The sequence below is a fragment of the Mobula hypostoma genome, chromosome 17 (genome assembly GCF_963921235.1).
Source record: "Mobula hypostoma chromosome 17, sMobHyp1.1, whole genome shotgun sequence".
Classification (NCBI taxonomy): Eukaryota; Metazoa; Chordata; class Chondrichthyes; order Myliobatiformes; family Myliobatidae; genus Mobula; species Mobula hypostoma.
Genome location: NC_086113.1, coordinates 32,999,000 through 33,023,924, shown reverse-complemented (window position 1 = coordinate 33,023,924; position 24,925 = coordinate 32,999,000). Strand labels below are relative to the sequence as shown.

The window sequence follows — 24,925 nt, the reverse complement described above, 5'->3', positions numbered from 1 at the left end:
TCCCAACTATTGCTGTACTTCTCAGATACATGTCTGCTTATTTGGTTTTCTATGCCCCTCTAAGGATCATGTTGACCTCTGTGATTGCTACCTTGTTGGTTTCACAGTTCAACCATATGGCCTCATTTGTCCATATTTCTTGACAATGTGGATTTCTCCTGGGTACTCTGGATTTGTTCTCCTCCATTCCAGAGAAACATTGATGGATCATTAAGCTGTTGTAAATTGCCAAGAGTATTGCTGCTGGTATGAGAAATTGGGGTAGTTGGGTGCATCTTAGAAGGGAAAGATTGCTTGAGAAATAAGTGAGGCAATAGGACTGATGCTGGCATAGACGTGAGCCATGTTCCTCCAGCAGATTGTTTGTTGCTGGCAAAGACCTGATAGGTTGAATAACCACCTTCAGTGGCAGAAGGATAATAATAAACTCCAACATCAAATAAGGTAAATGCTTTTATTTTGCACTATACACATGACATAATACAATGCATATTCAATCAGAGTTTTAACACAACTAGATGCTAGCATCATGCTCTTGGACCATGTAGAAATCATATTTCAAAGATTACTCGTGGGGTATAGTGGATCTTAATCATGATTCACCCAAGCATGTGATTTCTCCAACAGATAAAATTTACCAACTGAAAATGACCACTCCCAATGCCAGTTCCTCTTGCAGGACTTAATACAATAAGTGATCTGTTCAGTGTATCTGTCTCTTTATGTATTTAATACAAAGTGCACCTTTTTTCATCAACATCTTCCAATAATATTCATATTTGTTAATTGGATATACAAATGTAAAATAATTTTTTTTCCTCTGCTGTAACAACATGCCTCAGGCAGAATTTCTTAAAATCAAGCTACGGGTTTCTTTATGATCTACCATTTTATTGGCAAGTTGAAATGTGATAGTATATACTATGACTTAGACTCAAAGTGGAAAAGCTGAATCAGAATCAGAATGCTTTATTATTGCCAAATATGTGTACACGTACAGGGAATTTGACAGTTAATTTGAGAAAACTCTCAATGTCTTGTTATTTACATTATTCCTAGCTTTGTGGACAAAGTCATACAAGATGATATGTTGAAAGTGAGAAATTCTGCAGGACACCTTTACACATGGTTCTTAACTTATTCATTCACAGGATATGGACTTGTCTGGCAATAGTGACAGTTGTTTTCCTATCCCTAACTGGCCATGAATTGTGTAGCTAATCACATTACTGGACTAACCATGACAAAGACGACAGGACTTTCTCCCTTACAGCATGGTAATGAATCAGATTAGTTATAATGTAAATGACAACCTTTCAAGTTAGTAAACAGGGAAGTTAACACATCCAGTTGTTATGTTAATTTCTTGATTAAAAACATCAAAATTATCTTCAGATTTCAAAATACTCAGACATAATCTAAGGTTTTTATGCTTGGCTTCTAAAATGTACTGAGCGAAATGTTTTCAAATTAACCTTTAATTAGCATTCCAGTTTATTCTTCTGGTAACATGGAAAATTATCATTAAGATTTTATTCCCCCCCCCCCATTACTTGCACTTAGTCAGTTGTTTAAGGACAAGTGCACCGACCAAAGAAGAGAATACTATTTGTTTTGTTGTGCCGAATGAAGAAGAGGAAAGGGTGATCTGCAGTAAACTGCTCTTCGTACACAGCTGAACAAAACTGGGCCATTACTGCTGTAGCAGCTGCTGCTTCAGTTCCTTCCTCATTCACCTCCACAAAAGACTTATGAACAACCTCAGACACAAACAAGTCACGTGTCCCAGAAATTCCAGAGAGATCTGCCTTCGAACTATCAAAAAGATCTGTTATCCCCAGAGAGGAAAGCGTAGGTTTGAGCTCAAAGTTATCCTCCATTTTAAATCTAGGTAAGTGAACTGAAACTTTATCTCTTCCCATCTTGGTTTGAAGTGTCCATTCTTGCAGCTTTTCTAGGGTAAGTGTCTGCTCCAGCTGAGGTGGGGGAAGAGCAAAGGAATTAGAGACCATAGCTGGAAAAGTTCCGTTGCAATAAACAAAGACATTGATAATCTGGGCTTGTTTCAGTCTTCTGGGGTATAGATTGAGAAAGTGGAAGAATTTTATCCGGAAAAGTGTGAGAAACCAGAATTTTGGAAAGAAGTTTATTTTAACTTGTCATATCAGATGGATTTTAGATGGAATGGAGGGTGTACATTGCAAGAGAAAAGATCTTGTGATCATATGGAGAAAATTGGACAGATCATAGAAATTTTCTACAAAAGTCTATAATTATTAAAGACACAACTTTCAGATAAGAAATCTCATCTTCACACTGTTGGCCAGAAGAAACTGCAGTCTGATCAAGGCCGGGGAAGCAGACAAGTTACTTTGTTTCCCCCATTTTGTGGACTGTGAACAGTTTCTTGCTCTTGGATAATCAAATCAGAGCAACTGAATGTGGACACTGGAAGCTTCAGGTCATGATCTGCTAAACCTGAGACCGTTCTCAAACAAATAGCCATTTGTTACGTAAAAGGCATGGACCCTGAACTGACTCTTGCTCTGGGACAATCTAATCACAGCAATATACCCAAGACCATTCCTAGAGGAGTAGCTACTTTGTTTTGTAAAATGCCAGACCTGCAATCGGTAATCTCGTTAGACTCTGTCTGGGTTGCCTCATTTAACTGGTGTGGACCAGTCAGAGTGTAAAGACACAAGGCAGGGGTGGGCAGAGCCATGAATCAATGTTGGCTGTAGCCCTGTACAATGACCAGTAAGAAGGTGACCCAGGTAGGTCAGGTGACCTTCAGCCAATGGGATGGAGATTCAATAGTTCAATTGACGAGGAACCGTGCAAGACTCAGGAGCTCCAAATGTGCAGGGGCAGTAACTCTCCAGCAGCCAGAGACCAACCATCGCGGATAAGGAGGACCCCACGGAGACGTGGAGATTGGGACCACGAGGAATGCCAGTCCAGCGCAGACTCCTTTCCCGGGTAATATTCTTTCCTCCTCAGGGACTGTCAGGGAATTCTAGTAGGGTGCACACAGGGGCAGTTTGTGAACCCTCGTGCTTTTAGCTGAAGCAAAAGTTACTTGTCAGTAACCACAGATTCTCTGTGCCACGCTGATCATTATTACAAGGGGTGATTCTTGTAACAACAAGAATGTGTACTTTTAAGATCATAAGACCAGAAGACATGGGAGTGGAATTAAAGTCACTCAGCCCATCGAGTCCACTCCACCATTCCATCATGGCTGATTAATTATCTCTCTTGTTCTCTGCACCAGTGATCCCCAGCCTCTGGGCCACAGTCCAAAGGTTGGGGGCCACTGCTCTACGCCGTTCTCCTGCCAAATCCTAGTAACTTTTGATACCTGGACGAATCAAGACACAGCCCTCCCCACCAATGACAGCATTTACCCAAGGGGGTGCCTCAGAAAGCAGCAGCTATCCAAAAAACCTTCAACATCCAGGTCATAACTAGGCCATCAGACTGATTAACTCATACTGACTTGAGAGCATTTCTATGTTACATTGACTGTTCTATTACAAATTATTATAAATTACTATGATTGCACATTTAGACAGACATAATGTAAAGATTTTTACTCATGTATGTGAAGGATGTAAGAAATAAAGTCAATTCAATTCATAACCTTTTTCACTGATACTGTTGGCCAGGAGGTTCACACCACACCCATGTTCACAACAGCTGCTTACCTTCAAGCAACCTCAACCCTACATCAGCATTGTAGCACTACATACAACAGACTTCTCAGTATGACTTTTGCAGCTTCTTTATTTCTGTTGTCTGAAGCTACACGAGTGTGATGCTGCTGCAAGTTTTCCCCCATTCTTCCTGTACCTTGCCAGACTTGTGCACATGAAAAGATAGTGTACAAAAGCTTGAATACTAATGGTTGAAATTGGAACCTCGACTGCTCTGTTTCGCAAGCTAAAGGTACTTGCTATTTTAGTGAACAATACCACAAATCACTTGTCTACTAGAAAGTTAGACGGTCAATATCCTGAAGACCAAGCTGCCTCTGAAGTCCCTAAGATTTAGGGAATATTCAGCTCAAAACATATATGCTGCCTGACCTGTTAAGTTCCTCTAACATTTTGTGTGTGCTGCTGTGGATTTCCAGCGGCTGCAGACTTTCTCATGGTTAGGGAATATCTTCCTTACATTCAGTGGCCACTGTATTAGGTACACATGTACTCATTAATGCAACTATCTAATCAGCCACTCATGTGACCACAACTCACTGCATAAAAGCATGCAAATGTGGTCTGTTATTGTTCAGACCAAACATCAGAATGGGGAAGAAATGTGATCCAAGTGACTTTGACCATGGAATTATTGTTGGTGCCAGAAGGGGGGGGGGGGCGGTTGAGTATCTTAGTAACTGCTGATTTCCTGGAGTTTTCATACAATGGTTTCTAGAGTTTACATAGAATGGTGCAGAAAAGCAAACAAAAAAAAAACCTCATTGAGTAGCAGGTCTGTGGGCAAAAATGTTTTGTTATTGATGAAGGTTGGAGGAGAATGGCCAGACTGGTTAAAGTTGACACAAAAGCAACAATATCACAAATAATCACGTGCTACAGTGGTGTGCAGAAGAGCAACTCTGATTGAAGGCACAATACATCCAACCTTTAGTGGATGGGCTGCAGCAGCACAAGACTATGAATTTGCCGAAACTGTCCATTTTATTAAGACCTCGTGTACCTAATAAAGGAGGCCACTGAGTGTGTATGACTGTCTTTTGCTCCAATCATGTTTAAGAATAGAAACACCATTCAGGACAAAGTTGCCTGCATGATTGTTGCACCATTGACCATCCTTAAATATGCTATTCCGCCCACCCCCATAGCCATGTCTGTGCAATTTGGAAAACACATTGGAATTAGCCACCAAGGCTGTTCTAACAACACTTCCCATCACCAAAGCAGCTCCCTTGACAGTCAAGGAAAAGATAACCATGGCAACTCCACCACTTCAGATTCCTTTTCAAGTCCCCATCTGGACTTGGGAATATATTGCTGGCATTCTTTATTATTGCTTCCAAATCCAAGAATCCACTTCAAATTGCCTGTGGTTATATCCAGTAGATGGCTTAGTGGCAACTGCTCAAGGGATAATAAATGCAGGCATTCCCAGCAATACTTAGATCCTCAAAAAGAATCTATTGCAAGATCATGCAACTCAAAGTCAGTTTGTAACCATAAAACAATCATGTGTACTTATGAAAAAGATATTTTACCTTTTTAAGACCTGTCGAATCATCCATGATGTCATCAGGCAACAAGATGATCATACTCACATCTTTCTCAACATACGGAAGTTCAAGAACTTTGATATTGACTTTATGGATGTGACGGAACAAAAACTTATCACTCTTGTACATCATTTGCACTGGTTTGCTTTCATTCTAAAAAAATAAAATCAAGAATCAGTTCATTTGGTTTTAGAAGTAATACACAAGGGTAGCATTAAGAGAATCATTTAAAAGCAAATCTTCATGAAAAAAAAAATGCAGATGACTGCTAGGCTTGCACATGTAGGCTCCTGCCAGTCTCCATCCAGGTAATAGAAGCTATCTCCCACTTGTTTCTAACTCATCACATGCAGCCTATTTAAACCTAGCTCTCATCCACAATCCTTGATCACCAATTAAACCAGCCAGCATCATTCAGTTGCTCCTAGCCTCCAGTTACCTTGTTCTGCTAAGTATAGTTTCTCTCCTGTTTTATGGCCCCTCAGGGCTTGTTATTTTGCAGCTTATTGTTAAAGTTGTCACTAACTGCTAAGTAGTCTCCACTGCTCTGCATTTGGGTCAAGTCTCCTCTACATTTCCTGACAGATGACGCAGTGTTTGAACTGAAAACTAGTGTGGGACTGACAGAGCTCCTGCATTTTGGATGGAATATTGAACCAAAGCCCTCTCTGCTTTCTCACGTAGATGAAAAATTTCCCTCAGCACCAATAATGGTGAGCAATGGGAAGATTTCCTTGTTTCCTGGCCAATGTTTATTCTTTACTCAGAAATATTAAGAAATATCTGGTTATCCTCACATTGCCTTTGTGAGAACCAGTGCAGAAACCAAATATAGCAGGCTCTGCCTTACAACAGGTAAAAATATTTGACTGTCTGAAATGGCTTAGAACGTCCTAAAAAAATAATGCAACAAGCATAGCCTTCGTGGCAGTTTCTTGGACCAGGACTCTGGCCAATCACTCAGCAGGAGTACATGAAGAGAGCTACCTTTTCAATCAGTTCCGCACTCAAGATGAAAAAGGCAGAACTTCACGGCAGTTTCCTGGACCAATCCCTGAGCAGGATTCATCAGGGGGGCAAATAAAAATAAGGTAGGTGCACGTGGAGTGGCCATTATTTTGGTGGGTCAGTGTTTGGAGTGGCTATGGCTCATCAGGCTAGGGCAAGGCAAAGTTTTTTTTAAGTTCTTCATTCTTCATTCCTCATCTGTTCGGGCATAGTAGTGCAGTGAGAATAGCTCCAGGGCAATGTTTTGTACTATGTGGAAGATGTGGGAATTTTGGGAGACTTCCAATCTCCCAGATAAACACATCTGCACCAGGTGCAGCGAGCTGCAGCTCCTCTGAGAATGCACTAAGGAACTGAAGCTGCAGCTCAATGACTTTCACCTCCTTAGTTTCCCGTATGAGCTGATAGGCAAGAGTTACAGGGAGGTAGTCACCCATAGGTTGCAGGAGATAGGTAACTGGATGACCGGAGAAGGAAGGGAAATGCACAGTACCCTGTGGCTATTCCCCTCAATGTATACCCCTTTAGATACTATTGAAGGGTCTGACTGACCCACCAGGGGTGGCCGGGGGGGGGGCTGCAGTGAATAGTTCTCTCGCACCGAGTCTGGTGCTGTGCCTCAGAAGAGGAGAGGTGCAGCAGTGACAGGAGATTCCATAGTCAGAGGAACAGGGATGTGATTCTATAGGTGGATAGGCGTATCTGGATGGTATGTTGCCTCCCAGGTGCCAGGGTCAGAGATGTGCCAGAGCAGGTCCACGGTATTCTGAAGGAGGGTGAGCAGCCAGAAGTCTTGGTACATATTTACACCAATGATATAGGTAGAAAAGATGAAAGAGGTCCTGAAGAGGGATTTTCAGGAGCTAGGAAAACTGAAAAACAGGACCTCCAGGGTAGTATCTCCACTGTTCCCTGTGCCACACACCAGTGATGGCAAGAACGGGATCATTTTGCAGGTGAATGCGTGGCTGAGAAACTGGTGCAGGGGGCAGGGGTTCAGATGAATCATTGGGATCTCTGTGGGGTAGGATAAGACCTATACAAAAGGGACAGGTTTCACCTGAACCCAAGGGGGACCAATATCCTTGCAGGCAGGCTTGCTGGAGTTGTTCAGGAGGGTTTCAACTAATTTAGCAGGGGGATGGGAACCAAGGTGATAGTGGTGAGGATGAAGTAGTTGGTATACAAACAGAGGCAGAGTGTAGTGAGACAGCTACCAAAGAGAGGCTGATGAAAGGGCAAAATTGCAGTCGAACAGGATGAGTTGCAATGTAAAAGGCAGACAAAATTGAAAAGGACAAATAGAAGACAGAATGTGCTATATTTTATTGCAATATACAGAATAAGGTTGGTGAACGAGTAGCACAATTACAGATTGGCATGTGTGACATTGCGGGCATCACTGAATTGTAGCTGGAAGAAGATCATAGTTGAGGTCTTAAAGCCCAAGAATACATATTGTATTGAAAGGACAGTCAGGTGGGCAGAGGCGTGGGGTGGATCTGATGATTAAAAAATGAAATCAAATCATTAGAAAGGAATAACATAAGGTTGAAAGGAGTTGAATCATTGTGGGTAGAGCAAGGAACTGCAAGGGTGAAAAAAAAAAAGACCCTGATGGGACTTAGCTATAGACCCCCAAACAGTAGTGAGGATGTGGTCCACAAATTACAGTGAAAGAGAAAATGCATGTCAAAAGGGCAATGCTAAAATATTCATGGGGGATTTCAATATGCAGGTAGATTGGAAAAAAAAAATCAGTGCTGGATCCCAGGAGGGGGAAATTTTTAGAATGCCTATGAGATGGCTTTTTAGAGCAACTCATGACTGAGCCCACTAAGGGATCAGCTATTCTGGATTGTGCAATAAACCAGAATTGATTAAAGAACTTAAAGTAAAAGAACCTTAGGGGTAAGTGATCATAGTATGAAGAATTCACCTTGAAATGTGAGATGGAGAAGGTAAAGTCAAATGTATCAGTATTACAGTGGAGTAAAGGAAACTAAAGAGGCATCAGAAGAAATGGCCAAAATTGATTGGAAAAGAACATTGGCATGGATGACAGCAGAGCAGCAATGCCTAGAATTTTTGGAAGCAATTTGTCAGGTGCAGGATATATACATGCAAAAATAGGAAGAATTATTCTAAAGATAGATGACAACTGTGGCTGACAAGTCAAAGCGAACATAAGCCAAAGAGAGGGTATTTAATAGCAAAGATTAGTGGGAAGTTAGATGATTGGGAACATTTAGTAGAAATAACAGAAGGCAACTAAAAAATGTCTTTAAGTAGGAAGAGATAGAATACGAAGGTAAGGTAGTCAATAATATTAAAGAGGATACCAAAAGTTTCTTTAGATAAAGTGTAAAAGAAAGGCAAAAGTGTATATTGGACTGCTGGAAAGGTAGTAATGGAGAACAAGGAAATGGTGGATGAACTGCATAAGTCTTCACTGTGGAAGACACTAACAGTATATGCCAGAAGTTCAGGAGTGTCGGGGGGGGGGGGCAGAAGTGTGTGAAGTTACCATTTTTAGGGAGAATGTTCTTGGGAAACCAAAGGTTCTGAAGGTAGACAAGTCACCTGCACCAGATGGCATACCTCCAGGGTTCTGAAAAAGATGGCTGAACAGAATTTAGAGACATCAGTAATGATCTCTCAACAATCAATTGATTGTCATGTTTCTAGAGCAATGGAAAATTGCAAATGTCACTCCATTCTTCAAGGGTGAGAGGCAAAAGAAAGGAAACTGTAAGCCAGTTAGTCTGACCTCAGTAGCTACGAAGATGTTGGAATCAATTGTTAAGCACGTGGTTTCAGGATACTTGCAGGCACATGATAAAATAGGTCATAGGCAGCATGGTTTCCACAGGGGGAGAAAAAAAAAACTTGCCTAAAGAATCTGTTGGAATTCTTTGCAGAAAGAACAAGCAGGATAGACAAAGGGGAGTTAGTGGATGTTGTGCAGTTGAATTTTCAGAAAGCCTTTGACAAGGTGGTGCACATAAGGCTGCTTATCAAGTTAAAGTGCCCAAGGTGTTGCAGGAAAGATACTAGCATGGATAAAGCAATGGCTGATTGGCCAGAGGTAAGAAGTGGGAAAAGAAGGAGCCTTCTGTGGTTGGCTGCCAGTGACTAGTAGTGTTCCATAGGGTTCTGTGATGGAAACTCTTCTTCTTACATTATTAGTCAATGACTTTGATGACAGAATTGTTGGCTTTTTGTCCAAGGGTTTGGATGGTACAAAGATAGCTGGAGGGGCAGCGAGTGTTGAGGAAGCAGAGAAGCTACAGAAGGGCTTAGACAAATTAGGAGAACGGACAAAGGGGCAGAAAGGAAAGTGTATGGTCATGCACTTCGGCAGAAGACAAAAAGGGTAGATTATTTTCTGAACGGAGGGAAAATTCAAAAATCTGAGATGCAAAGGGATTTGGGAGTCCTTGTGCAGGATTCCCTAAAGGTTAATTTGCAAGTTGAGTCAGTGATGAGGAAGGCAAATGCAATGTTAACATTCTTTCCAAGAGGACTAGAATATAAATAAGAATGTAATGCTGAGGCTTTAAAAAGCACTGGTGAGGCCTCATTCAAGAGTACTGAGAGTAGTTTTGGGCCCCCTTATCTAAGAAAAGATGCACTGACATTGAAGAAACTTCAATGGAGGTTCACAAAAATGATTCCAGGATTGAAAGGCTTGTCATATGTAGAATGTTTTTCATAGCTCTGAGTCTGTACTCACTGGAATGCAGAAGAATGAGGGGTGACCTCATTGAGACCTATTAAATGTTCAGTGGCCTTTATAGAGTGACTGTTTCCTATGGTGAGAATCCAAGACCAGACGACAGCCTCAGTATTGAGAGGCATCCTTTTTAGAATGGAGACGAAGAGGAATTTCTTTAGCCAGGGAGTGGTGAATCTGTGGAAATCATCGCCACAGGTGGCTGAGGGTATTTTAGGTAGAAATTGATAGATTCTTGATTAGTCAGGGTACGAAGGGGTATGGAGAGAAGGCAGGAGATTTGGCTGAGAGGGAATATGGATTACCATGATGAAATGGCGTAAATATCTGGACAGGCCAGATGGCCTAATTCTGCTCCTATATCTTTTGGTCATATGGAAATGAATACATGAATAATGGTGTACACTTTAATACAATAGCTCTTCGGAAATTATAGTAATTGTACATGACAGCTATATTTCTATGATACAAATGGTAATTGTTAGAATGGGACATCATAAAAGTTTTCTTGAGGGAAAGAACTTAGAAAAGGCAAAGTACACAACTTGGATCAATGCTGATACTTCATTCAAAATACCTTATTCAGTCTGAATGGCATTTCCTGTGTGCATTGTTCATCGAACTTTTCAGCCCAACTTCCTTTGAAGTAGATAGCATTCACCAACACCAGTCGGGTGTCACCATTAACTAAACCTTCAACCAGCAGATCTTGAATCTTACCTGAATGAAAATTGGCAAGTAAATGTGTAAACTATACAAAAACATAAAAATAGAATGTTATTTTCTGCAATTTGCTTTAATATTTAAGTTTTCCCAATGTCTGTTATTGCAAAAAGTCTCTTTCACCTGACAAAGATCATGCATTTTGAAATATTAATCACTTTTTCATCTCAAAAAAAGAAAAATCTGCAGATGCTGGAAATCCAAGTAACACACAAGTTACTCAGTTTTTCCATATATTCATGTTCAAATATCAGGACAAGATGTGACACAGTTAGAGATGGAGCAAGTGTACATGTTCCGCCAAAGACCATACAAAACAACCAACCAGAAATCAACATTTTTAATCACAATTGAGTAACTAATATGTCATTGACTGAAAATTCAGAAAGCCCGATGTTCTAGCATCTCATTCACCAGTTGACCTTTGTCACACTCTTAACTCACCAACATTAAAAGCCTTGAATTAATAATTAGATTGGATTATGAAGACACATAGTCCTCTTTTATTGTCATTTAGTAATGCATGCATTAAGAAATGAAACAATATTTCCTCCGGTGTGATATCACAGAACACAGGACAGACCAAGACTGAAAAAAACTGACAAAACCACATAATTATAACATATAGTTACAACAGTGCAACATTACCATAACTTGATGAAGAAGTCCATGAGCATAGTAAAAGTACAAAGTCTCTCAAATTTCCCACATCTCACACAGACAGGAGAAGGAAAAAAAACTCTCCCTGCCATGCCGACCACAGTCCGACTCTGAGTCATCCGAAAACTTCGAGCTCTGATCAGCTCTCTGACACTGAGTACTGAGCGCCATCTCTGTCCAAATGACTCAACCTCAACCTCGGTCACCGACAGCAGGCAAAGCCGGGGATTTTGAGGCCTACCCTCCGAAAGATTCCTGACCACGCAGTAACGACAGCAGTGAATGAGCATTTCAGAAATTTCTCCATATGTTCCTCTGTGCTCTCACGTCCCTCTCCATCAAATCAGAATTGTCCATGGCCCCTATTTAACAGATACGATATCATTTTTCACTGCAGGGCTGCGCACGCGTTGTGCGCTGCTCTCTGTCCTCCCACCTTAGCAATACTGTAGTCCAAAGCCCCTAGCACGCTGAATAGTGAAAAACATACACTAAATAACCACTATATTGGCTCCTAGTGTACCTCATAAAGCAGCTAATAAGTGTGGTTCGTGGTCTTCCACTGCTGCAGCTCATCCACTTCAAGGTTTGATGTGATGTACATTCAGAAATGTTCTTCTCCATACTGCTGTTGTAATGTGTGGTGATAGGAGTTAATGTCACCTTCCTGTCAGGATGAACTAATCTGGCCACTCTCCTCTGACCTCTCTTATTAAGGTGTTTTTGCCCACAGAACTACTGCTCACTGGATGTTTTGTTTTACTATCTTCCACTCCATCCTCTGTAAACTCCTGACCTGAAACTGTAGTAGTGCATGAAAACCCCAAGAGTTCAGCTGCTTCTCAGATACTCAAACCATCCCGTCTCCTACCAACAATCATTCAAATGTCAAAGTCACAATTCATCTCCAGTTTGACATTTGGTCTGAACAATAACTAAAAACTCTGGACTATGTGCATTCAGTTGCTGCCACGTGATTCAATCATTAGACATTTGCATTAACCCAGTGTACCTGATAAAGGGGTATCTGAGTGTACATTAACCATATTGAAATTTCTTTAGGGAGATTACAATTACTGTAAAAATTAACTTTTAAAAATGCAAACAACAGGAATTCTGCAGATGCTGGAAATTCAAGCAACACACATCAAAGTTGCTGGTGAATGCAGCAGGCCAGGCAGCATCTCTAGGAAGAGGTACAGTCGACGTTTCAGGCTGAGGGTCTCGGCCTGAAACGTCGACTGTAACTCTTCCTAGAGATGCTGCCTGGCCTGCTGCGTTCACCAGCAACTTTGATGTGTGTTGCCTAAAAATTAACTTGATTATTTTCCTCCACAAAACACTTAGTCCCAGCAGTGTTCTGGAATGTACGGCACCTTACGGTGAATACACTGAAGAATCTATTGAAATATCTTGTATATTGTCAGTTGGAAGAAAGACTTCTCCATGCCTGACAAAGTCATTCTGGATTCAATGGAACAACTTACAGCTGATTAATGTGATCCCATTTTCCATACAAGGCCACAGCCAATTCAAGAACAGGAATTTACTTTTTCATAGCTGGCTCAATTTAAACACAACTTGCAGATCTTGGTGCTATTGGCTCGCCTTGGCTAACTAGACTCCAATGTGCCATGCAAGGAAAGAACAGAACAATACCAGTGGTATTTAGATCAGCTGAATAATGCAATCACTGTGTTGGGCCATTGGAGTCTCTTCTGGTCATAATGCAGATAAAACTGTATTATAAATGGAATGGACTTCAAACCTCAAAGCTCAAAGTAAATTTATTATCAAAGTATATATTTGTCACCACCTGAGATACATTTTCTTGCAGGCATTCATAGTGAATATAAAGACAGACAGTAAAATCAATGAATAGCTGCACTAACAAAACATGACTAATGTGCAAAAAACTCAAACTGTAAATACCAAAAATGATGGTAATAATAATAAAACATTAAGAACATGAGATGAAGAGAGTCCTTCAAAAGGTTGTAGAAACAGTTCAGTGATGGGGCAGGTGAGGTTATCCCCTCTGGTTCAAGAGCATGATGGCTGAAAGATAGCAACTGGTCCTAAACCTGTAGGTGTGGGTCCTAAGGCCTCTGTACCACCTTCTTGAAGGCAGTAGCAAGAAGTGAGCATGACCTGGATAGTGGGGAGGAGGGGGTCCCTGATAATGGATGCTGCTTTCCTGTGGCACTGCTCCATGTAGATGTGCTCAATGACTTTACCCTTGATAGAGAGCACTGTCTCCACTACTTTTTGTAGTCGTTAGTGTTCAAGGGACTAAATGCAACAGTCATTATACACTTCACCGTGCAGCTATAGAAGCTTATTGTCACTGACTACAAACACCAGTCCTTAAGAGGCTTCTCAACACATTAACAATGTGTGAGGCTGTACTGGAGGCTACTGGGACTACTTCTAGCCATTTTGCAGCTGCATCTAGTACCACCAAGAAATTTGTGCCCAGGAATGGTCAGGCAAAAATCCATGTGAATCTTCCCAGGAATGGAGAGATATTGCTCTTAGCATTTTCTGAATGTGTTGGCATCCTGAACAGTGCACAGCAAGCTGCTCAATCCGATCTCCAACAGACAAAGCTTTAAGCCAACACTTTTGTTTTGACCACACCTAGCTCTTCCAATATTTCAGCTCTCAGCATGGCTGGTACAACAATTCTCAATTCACACAAAATGCAACCTCCATCAAGGCAGATTCATCCCAGCACTAGTAAAGAAATGGGGGAAATGGAATTTCTACTCCACATTCCAGCCATTTCGGGTGGCTATGTAGATCTGAAAAAAAAAAGTGTGGGGTCTTGTCAGGTTTCCCATTGGATGATATTTGCCATAATAGAGACTTTTCCTTGCATTACGGAAAATGTCAATAGGAGTATCCTCTTTGTAAAATTTTCAGGAATTTCTTTTTCCAAGGGTAAACAGGGCAATCCATCTATATTTCTATGATTAGTTTTCCTCTTGAATTCAATCTTGTAATTGTGTCATCCAAGAAACAGAGCCCATCTTTGCAATTCTGCTGCTACTGTTAATGGAACACCTTTCTATAGGTTGAAAATTGACACCGGATCTCCCCCATACAAGTACTGGTTGAAATATTTTACACCCCAAACCAGTCTCAAGGCCTCCATCAATCTGTGCCCAATTTTTTCCTGCAGTGGCAAGGGAACGGAATGCAAAGACTATGGGGTGTTCACTTCCATCACTCACAACATCTGACATGACTGTACCTATACCACAAGGTGAGGTATCACACACAAGCTTCACTGGATGAAGTGAATTATAATGCGAGTAGTGTATGATGTCCCCATTTCCTTTGTAATTTGGAAAGCTACCTCACACTGCTTTGTCCATTGACATTCACCACCCCTCCCCCACCAATCTGTGCTAACAATTTCAAGGGGTGGAGCACAGTAGCCAGGTTTAGCAGGAAACTCAGTCATTGACAAATCCTAAAAAGGAACGCAACTGCAACATATCTTTTGGCATTGGGGCACCCACCACTGCTTGAATTTTCTCAGCACACTTGTGTAATCCTTGCGTGTTAATGGTTTGACCGAAGTGATACTTTGCTTAATCAATTCATCTCATTGTGTTGTGCTCAGAGTCCATAATCTTCTAATCTTTTTAGACACTGTCTTGAGATTTTGGAGATGTTCCTTGTCATCCTCACCAGTAACAATTATGTCATCTAGGTAACACGGAGTTGCAGGGCAGCCTGGCAGCACCTGCTGATAACTTTGCCACAGCACAGGTGTACATGCTACTCCAAAAATTAAGCCTATTACAGCGATAAAACCCTGAGTTTTTGTGGTGAGAGATACTTCAGATTCTGCTTCCATCTCCATCTGTAGTAAAGCCTCAGCCAACTCCACTTTGCTGAAGTGCTTCCCTCCAAAGGTTTACAAAAATATCCTCCATCTTGGGCAGAGGGTTTTCAGCTACTTTCAGGACTGGGTTGATGACCTTAAAATCACCAGACATCCTGACAGGCTCAATATTCTTGGCTGCTATGACCACTGGTATTGCCCATGGACTCCACTCAAGCTTGAAAAGATTTTCTTCATCCTCCATATGATCCAGCTAACTGGCTACTTCATCATAGATGGTACAAAGAGTTGAACTGGCTTTGTACATCTTGGGTGTGGCATTTTCATTTACCACCATTTTACCCTTTGACACATTTGAATCCTTGCCATCCTTGAACATTATTGTGGCATCATCCAGTAGCTTTTGTTATTCACTTCTAGTGTCACTATTATAGAGGATGTGGCATGAAAATGGTGCATGGATCTCCAATCAAGTTTATTTGTCTTAGAGATTGTGCCCGCACAATGTTGGCCTACCACATACAAGCCAGATTTGGCTTGTTGGCTGTTGTATTTCACTATTAAGAAAGTCATTCCCACAGGAGTTATCTTTTCTCCAGTGTAAATTCTTACTTTATGTTCTTAGTTGTAGGCTTCAGCATCCTTGGAATGCTGTTCAAACTCATTTTGTGTAATGACTGAAACAGCTGAGCCGGTATCCAATTCCATTTTAATTAATTTCCTGTTCACCTCTGGTGTAAGGCATATTGCTTGTTTATTGTTCATTTTCACATGGTAAACAAATCTCAGTGCCACCCAGTCCTATGCCACTCACATCATTATCAGATGAGCAAATTGACTGTTGTGACAAAAGCCATGAGGGGTGCTGGAGCATCCTGTGAAGAACATTGAAGAGCGAGTCTCTCCATTTTTCACCATTATTAATCATATTGAACATGCAAGACAACTTACCTGACGTCTGTTCCTCCACCCATTTATTGATCTCTTGTCTAGTTTCATTTGCAGACGCTCTGAAATCAACTGCAGACAAGGCTGCTCCATAGAAGTTTTTGCAGGATTTACAGAATTCCTGCACAATAGAAATAGGGAATTCCAGTCATACTATTGTTTTAAAGGCTCTTATGACAGTCATTTACACTAGAAAAATCAATTAGTGAATTTTTTTAACATGCGCTCTGAATTCGATCAAACCAAAATAGTTGAGACCTACAAGAACCTGATGAGGATTCATAGTGCAGATGCCAACATGTGATTTCCTCAGGTTTGGAGAACTGGGAGGGGGTGGAGTTGGGGCCGTGTAACAGGATATGAAGATGTCAATTATAGAAACATAGAAACATAGAAAATAGGTGCAGGAGTAAGCCATTCGGCCCTTCGAGCCTGCACCGCCATTTATTATGATCATGGCTGATCATCCAACTCAGAACCCCACCCCAGCCTTCCCTCCACACCCCCTGACCCCCATAGCCACAAGGGCCATATCTAACTCCCTCTTAAATATAGCCAATGAACTGGCCTCAACTGTTTCCTGTGGCAGAGAATTCCACAGATTCACCACTCTCTGTGTGAAAAAGTTTTTCCTAATCTCGGTCCTAAAAGGCTTCCCCTCTATCCTCAAACTGTGGCCCCTCGTTCTGGACTTCCCCAACATCGGGAACAATCTTCCTGCATCTAGCCTGTCCAATCCCTTTAGGATTTTATACGTTTCAATCACATCCCCCCTCAATCTTCTAAATTCCAACGAGTACAAGCCCAGTTCATCCAGTCTTTCTTCATATGAAAGTCCTGCCATCCCAGGAATCAATCTGGTGAACCTTCTTTGTACTCCCTCTATGGCAAGGATGTCTTTCCTCAGATTAGCAGACCAAAACTGCACACAATACTCCAGGTGTGGTCTCACCAAGGCCTTGTACAACTGCAGTAGTACCTCCCTGCTCCTGTACTCGAATCCTCTCGCTATAAATGCCAGCATACCATTCGCCTTTTTCACCGCCTGCTGTACCTGCATGCCCACTTTCAATGACTGGTGTATAATGACACCCAGGTCTCGTTGCACCTCCCCTTTTCCTAATCGGCCACCATTCAGATAATAATCTGTTTTCCTATTTTTGCCACCAAAGTGGATAACTTCACATTTATCCACATTAAATTGCATCTGCCATGAATTTGCCCACTCACCCAACCTATCCAAGTTACCCTGCATCCTCTTAGCATCCTCCTCACAGCTAACACTGCCACCCAGCTTCGTGTCATCCGCAAACTTGGAGATGCTGCATTTAATACCCTCATCCAAGTCATTAATATATATTGTAAACAACTGGGGTCCCAGCACTGAGCCTTGCGGTACCCCACTAGTCACCGCCTGCCATTCTGACAAGGTCCCGTTTATTCCCACTCTTTGCTTCCTGTCTGCTAACCAATTCTCCACCCACACCAATACCTGACCCCCAATACCGTGTGCTTTAAGTTTGCACACTAATCTCCTGTGTGGGACCTTGTCAAAAGCCTTTTGAAAATCCAAATATACCACATCCACTGGTTCTCCCCTATCCACTCTACTAGTTACATCCTCAAAAAATTCTATGAGATTCGTCAGACATGATTTTCCTTTCACAAATCCATGCTGACTTTGTCCGATAATTTCACCGCTTTCCAAATGTGCTGTTATCACATCCTTGATAATTGACTCCAACAGTTTCCCCACCACTGACGTTAGGCTAACCGGTCTATAATTCCCCGGTTTCTCTCTCCCTCCTTTTTTAAAAAGTGGAGTTACATTAGCCATCCTCCAATCTTCAGGAACTAGTCCAGAATCTAACGAGTTTTGAAAAATTATCACTAATGCATCCACTATTTCTTGGGCTACTTCCTTAAGCACTCTAGGATGCAGACCATCTGGCCCCGGGGATTTATCTGCCTTCAATCCCTTCAATTTACCTAACACCACTTCCCTACTAACATGTATTTCGCTCAGTTCCTCCATCTCACTGGACCCTCTGTCCCCTACTATTTCTGGAAGATTATTTATGTCCTCCTTAGTGAAGACAGAACCAAAGTAATTATTCAATTGGTCTGCCATGTCCTTGCTCCCCATAATCAATTCACCTGTTTCTGTCTGCAGGGGACCTACATTTGTCTTTACCAGTCTTTTCCTTTTTACATATCTATAAAAGCTTTTACAGTCTGTTTTTATGTTCCCTGCCAGTTTTCTCTCATAAGCTTTTTTCCCCTTCCTAATTAACCCCTTTGTCCTCCTCTGCTGAACTCTGAATTTCCCCCAGTCCTCAGGTGAGCCACTTTCTCTGGCTAATTTGTATGCTTCTTCTTTGGAATTGATACTATCCCTAATTTCCCTTGTCAGCCACGGGTGCACTACCTTCCTTGATTTATTCTTTTGCCAAACTGGGATGAACAATTGTTGTAGTTCATCCATGCAACCTTTAAATGCTTGCCATTGCATATCCACCTTCAATCCTTTAAGTGTCATTTGCCAGTCTATCTTAGCTAATTCACGTCTCATACCTTCAAAGTTACCCCTCTTTAAGTTCAGCACCTTTGTTTCTGAATTAACTATGTCACTCTCCATCTTAATGAAGAATTCCACCATATTATGGTCACTCTTACCCAAGGGGCCTCTCACGACAAGATTGCTAATTAACCCTTCCTCATTGCTCAAAACCCAGTCCAGAATAGCCAGCTCTCTAGTTGGTTCCTCGACATGTTGGCTCAAAAAACCATGACTGATAAGAGGCAAAAATCTTCATTTAAAGGCAACGCTGTTGAGGATCTTCAAGGGTGACATCAGAGAGTGGGGAATGGGTACTCCCTGTAAATATTGTGCATGATTTATGTTTCTGTTTCGTGAATACTGCTGAGTTTTTATTAAAAAAAACTTGTGAATTTGACAATAATCTTAATTTTGAGAGGGAATTAACTGGTGAATGGATCAAAATGGTCAGTAGATTAACACTGAATTTTCTGAAAATTTTAATAGGTTTGGTCAATGTGGCAACACACATCAAAGTTGCTGGTGAACGCAGCAGGCCAGGCAGCATCTCTAGGAAGAGGTGCAGTCGACGTTTCAGGCCGAGACCCTTCGCCAGGACTAACTGAAGGAACAGTGAGTAAAGAGTAATCTCTTACTCACTCTTCCTCCAGTTAGTCTCTTACTCACTCTTCCTTCAGTTACTCCTGACGAAGGGTCTTGGCCTGAAACGTCGACTGTACCTCTTCCTAGAGATGCTGCCTGGCCTGCTGCGTTCACCAGCAACTTTGATGTGTGTTGCTTGAATTTCCAGCATCTGCAGAATTCCTGTTGTTTGGTCAATGTGGGCTGAGTTTCCACTCAATTGTGTTCTTGTATCATAGCCATGGTACAAGGCATTCTTCATACAAAATTAGCTTGGTCCCCTATCACTAAAGAAAGTCAGAGGAGATCCTTTCGCTACTTACTTCTAGGAATTCATACGTCTTTTCACCATACAGTTGATTGGCCATTTTTAGCAAGTATGGCGCACCAGCTCGGTTAACTTCCAATTGCATTTTCTGGAAAGCAGAATGCAGATCCCCAACTTCATCAAAATGGAGAGCCTGGTATTGAGATAGAAGGGCAACTATGAGGCAAAGAAAGTGGGGAGAGGAGGGAAACAAGTTATAACTATCAATTTTTCAGCTGCTTTCAGCCAGTTTGTTTGCTGCCTGCCTGATATCATCCATCCTGCAGTAGGTTACCACTCTGCATGATCAAACACACAAACCCTATTCTTTGGGTTTTAACCAAGAAAGCGTATGCCAATTGTTTTTTGCCCGATTGCAGGGGCATTTGAGTAGAGCCCAGTTCTGCCCTCAACTAACATATGCACATATTCAATGGAAATTATTCAGTTGTGAGAAAGAGCTGGCACCCTGCTGATCCTTTCCACCATTACTATTTCAGCTGAGATCAGTAAACCCTCGTGTGCAAGGCATTTGTCCAGGAGGATCAGTTAGGTGTCTGCTGTCATTCTTAACATCAATCAGACCTCACACCCTTTCAAGCCACACCTACCGCAACACTGCAAGAGTCTGCAGATCTCATTTGTATTAAGATTCTCAAGTGACTGAGCACAATTAAATAAACTCTCCTCCCCAGGGTTGCCAGAAATGATCACTAGAATTAAGTGAATTAAAATAAATCATTCCCTTTCAGTATTAAGAATAATGGCTTGTTACAAACAGCACCGTTTTGTTCCAAATGCATCCAAAATTTTCCACTGCTGATAGACTAAATATAGCAGGAACATTCACATACTCACATCAGATATCCATCCCATAAAATACAGACATTATTTCAAAGGAACAGGCATTTTGGCTCACCACGTTGTGCGGAACTAATACAAGAGAAATCAAATCCACAAATGAACTAATCCCTTCTGAATATATAATGTCCATATCCTGAATACTCATATGCTTAGCCTAATAGCCTCCTGAACACTTCTACTGTATGTGCCTCATCACCATCGTGGCAGTGAATTCCAGACACCCACCACTCTGCATAATAATCTTCATACTTGCTCCTCGACTTTTGCTCCACAGTTTGGATGAAAGTCTTTTCAAAAGTTACTTTTAATGTAAGAAAACACACATTCATGTACATCAGTAGACTGTCATATGTACCTTTGCCATTTGAGAGGCAGAGTGATTTTTTGCACCAAGGTAGACCATGGCCAATGCAGTGGAAATGCTGAATGGAGAAAAGAAGATGTTGTCCACTTGATTTCCTTTTATCAGCTCACTGAATAGATCAAGGGTGAAATGATAATTGGCTTTACTTAGTTTCTCCATTGCTTCAAACTATGGAAAAAAAGAAAACAAATGATTAGTGATTTAGGAATGCCAAAATTCTCCAACTAAGGACACAAGGCTTCATAAATTAGTTGCTGGCTGAATGAAACATTTACAACCTTCTCCAAATTATGTATTACACATCTGAAGTATATACATGTCATTGCATTCACCAGTATGGTGAAACAGCTTTTGGTGATTGATGGTTTCTAGTAATCAAGGCACTCCTCCCAAAATTGCTTGCTGAGTCAACATACTATTTGAAATAAACCACTATCTAAACTGTTGAACTATTGCTAAAGCAGGTATGGGGCTGAATAACACACAATTTAGACTGCTGCCCAGACCCTCCCTGCCACCAAATTCCAACCAGTAAAAGAAACACTGGCAATTCCCTAGAACAGGGTTCCCGACCTTTTTCATGCCGTGGATCCTGACCATTAACTGAGGGGTACATGGATCCCAGCTTGGAAACACCGCCCTAGAAAATTAGGAAAATGTCTGGTAATGGTGTTAAAAGACATGTAAGCCATGGACAACTAAGACAGTTGTAAACTACTCATATCAGGCTCAGTGGCTGCAGTTCATTAGCATAATATCCTCCACAATAAATAAATTTCTTATTCACATGGTTGTCAGTGAAAATCTGCAAGGACAATGAATTGTGCATGGTGAAGCATGCACTTGACTTATCGTCCCTTCTGCAGTTTACTTCTCCTTCCAGCAACACATTCACACATGGGACCTCCCAATTCAACAGGCTAGGACGTCTCAAACCGTGAAGCAGAAACAAGAAGTTAGTTGTGTGTCGTAGTGGGTGAAGTGGGGGATACGGAGGGGCTTGTTGTTACAGCCGAGTGTGGGTGGTGAGATGGAGGGGTGGAGAGGATATATAGGATATCTCTGGCAGGTTGAAATCAGAATTAGTATTGGGATAACTTGTAGAAATCACCCTGTCAATGGGTTAATAGGTCACTTAGAGAAAAACAAATCAACAAAAGCCATGAAATGAGGGCAGTCAGAGTGGGAGAGCACAAAGGAATTTAAATATTCTGAAATGCAGAGCCCAGTCAGGCTGTGCTTCAGGAAAGAGAAAAATTGCAGAAATAGCCAATTCTGACAAAGACAGTGAAAGCAAATTAACAGAAGTGACAGAATTCAACATGGAATCACAAAGATTGCAGCATTCCCACACAAAAGAAAAGGACGCAAACACGAGGAAATCTGCAGATGCTGGAAATTCAAGCAACACACACAAAATGTTGGTGGAACGCAGTAGGCCAGGCAGCATCTATAGGAAGAAGTACAGTCGACATTTCGGGCCGTGACCCTTCGTCAGGACTAACTGAAAGAGGAAAGAGATTTGAAAGTGGGAGGGGGAGATCCAAAATGGTAGGAGAAGACAGGAGGGGGAGGGAGGGATGAAGCTAAGAGCTGGAAAGTTGATTGGCAAAGGGGATATGAGAGGATCATGGGACAGGAGGCTCAGGGAGAAAGAAAGGAGGGGAGCACCAGAGGAAGATGGAGAGCAGGCAAGGAGTTATTGTGAGAGGGATAGAGAGAGAAAAAAAGAGGGTGGTAATAATAAATAAATAAGGGCTGGGGCAAGAAGGGGAGGGGCATTAATGGAAGTTAGTGAAGTCAATGTTCATGCCATTCACACTCAGGTTGCAGGCCACCCAGACGGAATATAAGGTGTTGTTCCTCCAACCTGAGTGTAGCTTCATCTTTACAGTAGAGGAGACCATGGACAGACATATCAGAATGGGAATGGGACATGGAATTAAAATGTAAGAAAAGGAGTTGTTCCTGAAGCTTACTTAGGCTGCATTATATCAGTGCAAGAATCCAAAACTAAACAATATTTCAGAGTGGGAATGGGCTGGGGAATTAAAATTACATATCCTCTGGAGATTGAAAACACATGCTCAGCAAACTAGTCGTCTGGTCAGCATTTGGTTTCTCTAATGCAGGGGTGACTTTTCCATAAACACCCAGTGCAGTACACAAGACAGGAAGTACAAGTGAATTATTGTTCCACATGGAAAGACTGAGTTCTTTGAATATGGAGGACGTGAAAAGACAGGTGAAAATACCTTGTGGTTGCATGGGGAAGTGCAGCAACAGGGGAAGTGGCTGGAGGTCAAGGAGAGCATAACCAGGGAGTTGTGGAAGGATCTTGTCAAAATGCTGAAGCACCGGACGTTGGTCTCCGTGTGCGTCCCCGGAACAGCCCGTAGATCAGAGAGTCCTCTGTTACGCAGCTGCTGGGAATGAAACGTGTCACTAGCCCGTCCATCCTCCTCCACACCCTCTCTGCGAACTGACAGTGTGCAAAGAGGTGGGTCACAGACTCCTCCTCACTGCAGTCCTCCCGTGGGCAGCGGGCGTACCGGAGGGACCCTCTCACCGCCAGGCAGGCGAGATCCTGGTGCCTGTTGGTGAGGTCTGGCGATGAGGCAATTTGCCAGATGAACTGGACGGTCTGCTCAGAGAATCACCCCACTGTGTCAATCACGTCCTTCTCCTGCAGTGCCTGCAGGACATTACGTGCCGACCACTGCTTAATGGCCCTGTGGTCAAAGGCGTTCTCCTGGAAGAACTTTTTTCGAAGGACAGGTATGGCGGCAACGACCGGCTGACTGGGGCGTTGCGCGGGAGTGGGGCCAGACCCATCCTTCGCAGCCAGGGCGACAGGTAGAACCTGGGCACGTAGTGGTACTTGGTGCCCACATATCTGGGTTCTACACACAACCTGATGCAGCCACACTCGAAGCTGGCCATCAGGGCGAGGGCGACATTGGGGACGTTCTTGCCCCCATTGTCCAGGGAGTTCTGCATGACTGTGCGTCTGACCCGCTCCATCTTCGATCTCCAGACAAATCTGAAAGACAGCTCAGGTGATTTCCGAGCTGTAGGAGCGGGGGACGGGCCACACCTACGCCAAGTACAGCAGCCTTGAGAGCACCTCACACCCGATGACTTGACAATTCTAAGTAGAAAACACCGCTGAAAAATGGAGGAAAAACAGAAATGATTCTTTGCTGCATTTAGTGTTTGCAACACGAACATGGAACGGTTGTGATACTAAAATTCTTGGGCGTGATGTGAAAGTAGATTATGTATCAAAAAGATTTTAAAAATTCAAAAAGTGATGTGAAACTACTTACCTTCCCACGTTCAGCTTCCACACCTTCCCTTCCCAACTGAACCTCGCCCGGTGTGCAGCGCTTTTTAACCCGAAGCGTCCGTCCTCCACCCACCCTCAAACTGATAGGAGCAATCTGCTGTCCATCACAGCAAAGGTCATTTCATTGTAGGAAGTTTAGACGTTTCGCGTGTACTTTGAAACTGTGATTAAAAAGAAATCAGAACGATATACAGCAGGTAACTTTGCTGTACAGCCCACCCACTGTTTCTTTGTGTTCTTGCCATTCACAGTGCTAATGAGCAAAGCGATCACTCGAGTCCAGTATGATGTTCTCCTAAGGGGTCATTCCCTTGATGGAGAACGCCCATGCGTGACTTTGTTTAACATGCGGAGGCGGGTGCACAGCCTTTGACACATCAAGGTCCGGGTGCAGCAGCATACAATGCAAGACGATAAGTCACGGTCAGTCTTCCTCCATCTTCACTGTCGTTATGATGCGTCATCCTCTTCCACAGCACTACGATTCAGTTCTTGGTTGGAGTTTGGCACCTTCCCCATGACTTTACCGCCATGGGTGAACCTACCAGGACCAAAGCTCTAGTCGGTATTTTTCACGGCATCTCAGGAACCCACGAACCCTTCTACCAGAAGGACTCAGACACGAGGAAATCTGCAGATGCTGGAAATTCAAGCAAC

General features: G+C 42.4%; 1 protein-coding gene across 3 annotated transcripts; it reads right to left on the bottom strand.

Annotated features, from left to right (window-relative positions):
* Window positions 1-446: 446 nt before the first annotated feature.
* Window positions 447-24,509, bottom strand: LOC134357921 (leukocyte elastase inhibitor-like). Of its 3 annotated transcripts, none has more exons than XM_063069696.1 (7): window positions 24,249-24,509; window positions 20,911-21,087; window positions 19,708-19,845; window positions 16,207-16,324; window positions 10,594-10,736; window positions 5,258-5,425; window positions 447-1,976 (listed from the first exon to the last, which is right to left on the bottom strand). In XM_063069696.1, the coding sequence occupies exons 2-7, from the start codon at window positions 21,076-21,078 to the stop codon at window positions 1,572-1,574; spliced, it is 1,140 nt and encodes a 379-aa protein (XP_062925766.1). In that variant the 5' UTR covers window positions 21,079-21,087; window positions 24,249-24,509; the 3' UTR covers window positions 447-1,571. The 3 variants fall into 3 exon arrangements, with proteins under 3 accessions (XP_062925766.1, XP_062925764.1, XP_062925765.1); XM_063069694.1 differs by lacking the exon at window positions 24,249-24,509 and adding an exon at window positions 23,175-23,249; XM_063069695.1 differs by lacking the exon at window positions 24,249-24,509 and adding an exon at window positions 21,493-21,516.
* Window positions 24,510-24,925: the final 416 nt, after the last annotated feature.